At 34.3% G+C, this 7,924-nt stretch overlaps 2 protein-coding genes across 2 annotated transcripts; one reads left to right on the forward strand and one right to left on the reverse strand.

Moving 5' to 3' along the window:
* Nucleotides 1–122: 122 nt before the first annotated feature.
* On the reverse strand, nt 123–4,305 carry LOC110444922 (E3 ubiquitin-protein ligase XIAP-like; the record flags this gene model as incomplete). The annotated part of the gene is made up of 6 exons (XM_021489271.1): nt 4,032–4,305; nt 3,061–3,401; nt 2,612–2,749; nt 2,469–2,507; nt 1,982–2,088; nt 123–162 (listed from the first exon to the last, which is right to left on the reverse strand). Coding segments are annotated over exons 2-6 (625 nt in total), but the record flags the coding sequence as incomplete, so codon positions are not given.
* Nucleotides 4,306–4,427: 122 nt separating this feature from the next.
* On the forward strand, nt 4,428–7,888 carry LOC110444921. Its single transcript, XM_021489270.1, has 4 exons — nt 4,428–6,514; nt 6,612–6,787; nt 6,877–6,910; nt 7,431–7,888. Exons 1-4 carry the CDS (start codon nt 4,630–4,632, stop codon nt 7,676–7,678), a joined length of 2,343 nt encoding a protein of 780 aa, XP_021344945.1. The 5' UTR covers nt 4,428–4,629; the 3' UTR covers nt 7,679–7,888.
* The last annotated feature ends 36 nt before the right edge of the window (nt 7,889–7,924 follow it).

Raw genomic sequence — 7,924 nt, forward strand, 5'->3', positions numbered from 1 at the left:
CAACTCGCAATATGTCTCAGGGTTAAGTGTGGTTTTATGATGAATTCAACTCGTATGGTGTCTCAGTGTTTCCTTCATCATATTCTTATATAGAACCCTGTAACACTAATAAAAGTACTCACATATTTCACCAATTGGATTTTCCACAGCACTGTCGAATTGCTGAAAAAAATATTTAAGAAGTGGTTGCAATGTAGGCGCAATCGTAATGTAGGCTAAAGGTGAAGTATTAAAACGTTTTTGCATCACATAATATATTTGACAGTATAGAAATAACAATTACCTCAGTGTATCTAGTAGGTTGTTTTGTTCTAGAATACACATGATAACTATTACCCAAAGAATGTCTTATTAAAATATTTAAACTCGAATACATCTGAAGACCCTTTCGTACATAGATACATGTGTATGATGTGTATGTGCACCATTAACTCATAGAACTAACTCATACAGTAAGATATATTAGTTTAAAACTATAATTTATAATATCAACTTTTTGAATCGAGTTTATATTTAAACAACATGAAAGCTTAAGTGATTTTAAGGTCTTTACTTAAAACGTCCACCGATTATTGATTGTATGATTTGTTTGTCAAACAATATCAAATCACATTACAACGTTTGTGGGTAAATTCATGCTTGTATCGACTTTTCATTTATTTTTCAAAAGTATAATGTTTTCCAACCATTTTATTTTGTAGCCACGTGATCGTGTCTTTAAACGTTTAACACTGCTGAAAATTGCACAGAATGAAGGACAATAGGTGATACACGTTTCGCCATATTACCAATATTATTGCATTTTTGAATGCACTCTGCCATTTAATTCAACTACTTAATACATGTAGAAACCGTATCGTTACTGTGGAAAAACATATGCACATATTTGACAATATGGCTGTACAAATGTAATAGTAAAAGAATGTGTCGTCATTTGCACATGAATGGTAGGGATTTAAGGGACATGAATTATTACAATTTTTCTGTAGAGTAATAATGAACTCAAAAATGCACTGTCGACGACACGGTGTTTTAACAACATGAGGAAAATCTTATGATGTTTCCTCTCATTACAGTCAGTTAACTTATCTTGCATAGAAAGACAATGCAGAAACATAAAAAGAAAGGAGTTACCTCCCTTTTCCCTCTGCTCGTTCTTATATATCTTGACACATATCTTGCCCATATATGAAGGTTTATTCTGATAGTAATGGTCAATATTAAACAATAAGACAAAAATTGGCGATTTTGGCTAAAGGACCGTGAAATCTTTACTTTTAATAGTGTAATGTTCATTCACTCTTTCCTTGATTATATTGTAGATTCGTCTTCTTATGAAGTTCACAAGTCACAGATGTTGTTTTTTCACGTGAGCCTCTTAATATACTGTTAATTTTCAAATGATATGTTCTGAAAACTGATATACCGGTTTTTCTAATTTTACACCGAAATATGCCAAGTTTTGAACAAATATTCCAGCTACAAATTATAACATGAGATATTTCAGTAACCTTTATGAAGAAAGGCATTTTGAAAGTCTATTGAAATCGGTGGCGACTAACACATATATTTGACAGAATACATCATGACTCATTTCATCTGTGATGCATGGACGTTGCTTCTTCGCCATAATGTACTTATGTTCCTAAAAACACCACTTAAAGAGTGGACTATATATATTTTTTTGTGTTTGCAGAAAAAAAAGATTCTTAGCATGCTCTCTCATTTGTACCGTGCTGATAATGTAATGGATTACTCGGACAAAGTGTGCGTTACTTAGTACAAGCGGTTGTATGTTTAGATGCATGAAATAACGAACGTTTGTCATAACACGATGCATCAATTACGTTTTCTATTATGTCAAACTCAGTGTCATTATTGTGCCCGTACATCTACCAATAAGAAATATCATGAATATGTACAAATCCATTAATTACCAAATACATGCATGTCTTATTTACTTTGTGATTCATTCACTTACCCACTCCGTTAATGAAGACTCCTGCTTTTTTCGTAGGAAAGTGCAGTTAGGCGATTTCTCTGCATGTTCTTTGTTCATACGCAAATGGTTTTTGTGCAGGTGTACTTCTACATAAATGTAATTAAGATGAAAACTCAACATTAACACAAATGTCAAAAAACTAATATTACCGTTATTAATGGTACATTTACATTGTAATATGGATGTAAACATTTAACAATAGAGAAATATAAAGGAACAAAGCAAAGACAAAAGCAGCCGTTCATGCGTTAGTTTGGTTAGATACTTTGTCCTAAGTTTCTTACTCATATCACTATATCTTTTTATGATTTGCTTCAGATAGTTTTGAGATAATACTGTTGTTTAAGTTTTTGGCAAAAGATGGCAATATAACATAAAGGAACAAATTATTCGATAAAGGACATATCAAGAGTAAAAACAAAAAAAACAACACTTGTAATGTAAGGAAAATATATTTCAAGTTTACCTTTCCCGCAGTGAAAACATCGCACTTTGCTTTTTGTTCCTGAAATATATAAAAATAACTTTCAGATACCATCGGTATCGAAAGGTACTTATACTTTCTGTATTTTACTGGTAATTACAAGTAAACAAACAAACGTTATTTACCTTCAGAGAAGAATCCGTTTCTTGCCAGATCCATTGCCAAAGACTGATCAATTCCATGTCTTAACAAACTTTTAACTCTATTATTCCCAAATAGATAATTTGGGAATTCTGCACCAGAAGTAATACCAGCAATACTGTCTGGAAAAATTACATCAAATATAAATATTAATATGAAAACAATGAAAAAAATAGTTTTCTCGAAATATTGCTGGCTAAGCTGTGTATTTATACATGATATTTCATAAGAATTGTTATAAGTAATAAAAGCAAACTAAGATTAATTTCTTATTATTTTCTTCACTTTTTTAAACATTTTTAACATCAATTTCAGTCTATAAATTAGTTAAAATTAATGAGAAATATTATATGAAAACACACGTAATAAATATTGGCTCCTGATCAATATAATAGAGGTACAATGAATGAATGTCATTTTAATTAATGCTTACAATTTTGGTTTTTGACAAAATCTGAAATGAACACACATCCAGGAGACTGTTCTTTGTGTATCAAACCAACATTGTCAAGATCAGTGAGTTCTGTCACGTGTAACTCAATTCCACACGAGAAGCATTGTACTAAATCTCCACGCAGTGTATAATAAAACCCTGTGTTCACAAGTTTCGTCAGAAAAATTGTGTAATACTCATCCGGAAATTTCCGAAAGCTGTTCACCCTTGCTAATTTATGGGAAAAGTCGGTTTCAGAAAATGCACTTCCATCCAAAAGAGTGAACGACGACTGTGTCATGTTGATCTCTTTGAAACAGTATCATTAACGAGGAATGAAGCTGGAGAAAAAATGACAAAAATGAAGAAAGTTTTAAAGCAATTTTGTTCTGTCAAATATACAAATACATGATACATCTATACATAACAGTGTGAATAACTTTGAAACGAAACCATTTTCTTTCTACAAAATCAATCCCGAGTATGAATTCGTGATCAGATTAGCTTTTCCAGATACATGTTTATTACTATAAGTGCTCACATAATGACATAGAGTGGAAATATCAAACCTTAAAAAGCGTTAAAAATTGAACAGGGTATGCAAAATATACTTTAGCATAAAGAAAAAAGCACAGAAACTTCAAACGGGCAACAATTACATATTTTTGTTAGTTAACATTTGGTCTGTTGCGTTTGTGTCTATTTAGAATGAATACCCTTCCATATTTATCAATGAAATGAAGAAAGGGTTAAACTGTCTTCACAGCGAAACAATCTAAAGAGACAAAATCATCAATGATTACGTATATATCACAGATATATCGTTAGGTTTACAACCGTCCAAGCTGCATATATATTGTATTGAAAGAGCAAAAGCAATTAAATGCATAAATGCTATGAATCGGGCTTGTTAGTCTACCAAACATAATATATGCGATATCAAATATGTTACATTTTCTACTCCTACTTACTGCACTGTGGTAAGAATCCTGAGGGCAAAACGCATTCATTTATCATCACAGGCCCCTTTACATTCACCTATGACGCAGTATAAATGTATCTCCGATTTAAGTGCACCAGTCCATGACCATCAACACATAGTGTCATACTCAAACCATATGTAAATCTATGTAAACCTGCTATATTTCTGTAAACGCTTAGAACATACGAATTGTATTAATCGGTAATAAGATGGGAAAAGTAATCATAAATGTGAAAATATGACTTTTTTCTAAAAATACCATCAGTTGTTTGTTAGTTCTACATGTACAAGGAAGTAAGGTATATATATCAACCAGCTGAAAATTTACAGTATTTAAACTGTGCTTATCAAGCCTATTTATAGAATTAGTCTCTGAGCAAAGGCCACTGTTCCTGCTATCTCTCTCACAGGACTGTTGGCATTATACATGAACATGTTGTTTGTGCCCTTGACATTGGCCCTGTCAATGTTTAAGTGAATGCTTGAGATATAGTATGACATCAGACTATGATAACAAGTAACTAGGTTTTACATTTTGACGGCTGCGTCTACAATAACTGTGGTTGGGAATATTGTGATAAATAGCTATGGAACTCACTACGATTCTAAACATACTACAGTGGAGTATACGTTGTAATGGAAGGAAAGACAAATCGAGAAATATACTTCTGTCTCTTCGTACAAGAGTGTTTACACAAATACTGTGTATGCTGTTGTTATGTGAATATATGCCATTTACATTGTACAACCAACGTAGACATAAACAAGTTTGTACATTGATAGGAAATACCGTCAAAGGTCGATACAAACTAACGTCACATCACGTTTCGATTTGGTCTTATATACTGGAATCACTGTTATCTGCGGCACATCTACGTGTTAAGGAAAATCTTTTGCATATTAGTAAAAGTGGGCAGTCACTTGACACATCTCACCAACGAGCGAAAAAACTCCTCTTACCAAATATCGCAAATGGCAAAATAGTGTGTAAACATATAGAGAAAGGAAAAATGAAACACTTACGGTCATCGAAAGAGACAATAGAAAAATTTGTCCGAAGAAGGAAAACTTACAAACATATTTGCCTGAGTAAAGAATCAGACCTTTTAAATGGCGGGCAGATGATAACTGTGCTTTGTTGTTTTTCATCATCAATCAATACAAACATTAGCGAGATATGTACGAACCAGACACACAAGGTTGTCTCTGTGAAACTTGAGTCACGTAGTACCACTTTGCAAAGCATGGAAACACAAATCCGTACAACAGTAATGTATTCGGATACAGACAATTGTACGAAAGGAAGACCAATGTTTGAAGAAAGTAGAAAGTATCTGCAATCTAACAGGATTTTCCATCGATATAAAACTGAATATCAGTGTATGGACATTCCGCTGCAAAGACAAGCCTTGTCTAATACTATCACAGAAATAAAACAGGAAGTAATGTTATCTTCAAAAGCAGAAAACAAAAGGTTATATCAATACGGTATAGATATGCATCAAAACCTTCAGGTTTATCCTGTTCAACAATTTTCTTTGGAGCAGGCGTTTATCTCATGTGGTGAAGGAGGACAAACAATTACGAACCCAGAGGTCTTCTTCTCAAACAACCTCACACGATTGTCATCCTACCGCAATTTCCCAAGTAAATTGGCACCTAGTGCTATCAAACTGAGCAATGCCGGATTCTATGCCACTGGGAATGTTGACGAAACGGCTTGCTTTCACTGCGGCTGCAGATACTCCAGATGGAATCCGAGTGAAGACCCCGTTCAAACACACGAAGAAATTTCCCCAGAATGTGAATTCATTCAAGAAATATTTGCTAACGAAGGTCGTAACGGAAAAGTGGGCTCTCATGCTACAAATGGAATACTTTGTTCTGAGGAAACAGAGACGCTTTCTCGGCTGGATCAGACTGGAGATTCTTTGATTGTATATGGGAATGAACATCTTGTCAGAAACACAAGCATTGTAAATAAGGATAGTCTGAACGAAAGAAGTACCAGTCCCTGTAGTAACATTAAAATGGCAAACCCAACAGAAGATTTCCAAATGAAAAAACATCATTTTAATGATGGAAAAGGTTCTGAATGTGCTTTTCACGCGGAAACACCAAACATGACCTCAATTGCTTGTGAACTTCAAAGCATTTCTTTAGACAACGCTCCTTCCACTGTATCTCTACCTGTTCCTTCAAAACCAAGCTCTACATCATTATCTTGCAACTCCTGCTTTGAAAAGGTTCCATTGAATGACAAGTCTGTCCAGCAGAAGAAAAGAAGACACCTGGCTACTAATGGTGAAACAGCTGTACATGGAAATTGGAAGCAAACAAATCCGGACCTCATACATCCGCTGTTTCCACAATATATATCCTTGCCAGTGAGGATGTCTTCCTTTGCAAAATGGCCAACACATGTAAAACAGACTGCAAAAGAAATGTCGTTTGCGGGATTCTTTTACAAAGGTTATTGTCAAATACCTGTTTTTATCTGTCATTTAGATTCTGCTGTATTGCCAAGAATGATATTAAACACTAGGTTTATTTTCTTTTTAATTCGAAGGATACGGCGATGCAGTAGCCTGCTATTGGTGTGGAGTTTGCATTGTCAGTTGGGAGGAAGAAGATGAGCCATGCATTGAGCATGTTAAATGGAAACCACTCTGTCCGTATACAATACAGACCAAAGGACAAGACTTTGTGGACCTTGTACTGGAGCAACAAGGGCGATTATACCAAGTCAGTATGATACATCGCTTATATTCGTATTAAACATCACAAAAATAGTGTCATACGATATTTACCAATCTGTTTTCTTTTCTTTTCAGGGAGACAAAAGTATCGATGACTACAACGTTGCAGGTAATTTTACATTGTTTCTTGTAATGATTCGGCTTGTTTAGTAGCTTGTGATGTATATCTATATTGCAGTAGTAATTTTGTTTCATTTGGTAATGTCTTGATGAGTATATAGTTTTAGTGTTACGGATTGTCGTGTCTTCTGCCAAAGACATTTGAATAATACTTTCGTGATTATGGAGATCGACCATGATGCATTTCCGATGTCTAGTGTCCCACGTTTTGGATTGCAAGGATCAAGCACAACTGTCGGATGACGGTATGGCGATATCAGTACGGTGTTCCGAATAAACCTTGCGTATACTATTTTTATAGGTTTTTAAAATCGCTCTTCATCGTCCGATGCTTCATGTATTGACGTATTTTTATGCAATTAACGGCGTTTTGTATTGGAGGCTTTCCGATTTTATAGTTTAAGGCCAGTTTCGGCATAATTATACGGTAAGTAGTTAATTGATTAAAAATACAAGTGTAATAATTCGACAGTTTACTTTTATGTTAATGATTTTATTGTTGATTTCAGAACAAACCCTTTCCTCAAATAATGCTGTCGAAGAAGTAAAATACACAAAACTAAAAGAGATGGGGTTTAAACAGAGAGAAATTGACATCGCTGTTTGTAAAGTGTCCAGACAAAAAGGTAACAAACTACTGAAAGACATTGATTTCTTTTATAAAAGGCATTTTCCTGCCGGTATCGTACGGTTTAATTTGTTTTATAACATACTGGACCGCTATCAAGCGAGTATTTATAAGGTCTGCGTGATATAAACAGTATAAACTTTGTTATCGATAGGACGACTCGAACCTGCGTGTACCAACACACCGTATTTAATCGCTTCTGGTGGTGACAATTGCAAGCCTATGTGTTTTTAATATTTGTTTTAGCGTAAACAATGATGAAACTCATGCACAAGGAATTTATTGAATGACATTATCCCGTTAATGTTCATACGATCTACTTGCAAACCTGTTTACGGATACCGAACACTGCAAAGGGCCGGTTTCCAAAACGGC

This window comes from Mizuhopecten yessoensis, unplaced genomic scaffold (assembly GCF_002113885.1).
Source record: "Mizuhopecten yessoensis strain PY_sf001 unplaced genomic scaffold, ASM211388v2 hete_36189056, whole genome shotgun sequence".
Lineage (NCBI taxonomy): Eukaryota > Metazoa > Mollusca > Bivalvia > Pectinida > Pectinidae > Mizuhopecten > Mizuhopecten yessoensis.

Bases quoted from the DNA above. Each gene is read 5' to 3' on its own strand.
- LOC110444921 (XM_021489270.1), top strand. From the start codon at position 4,630: ATGGAACTCACTACGATTCTAAACATACTACAGTGGAGTATACGTTGT. The intron at 6,788-6,876 runs GTCAGTATGATA...TTTTCTTTTCAG, and splicing joins AACAAGGGCGATTATACCAA to GGAGACAAAAGTATCGATGA. The intron at 6,911-7,430 runs GTAATTTTACAT...TGTTGATTTCAG, and splicing joins CGATGACTACAACGTTGCAG to AACAAACCCTTTCCTCAAAT.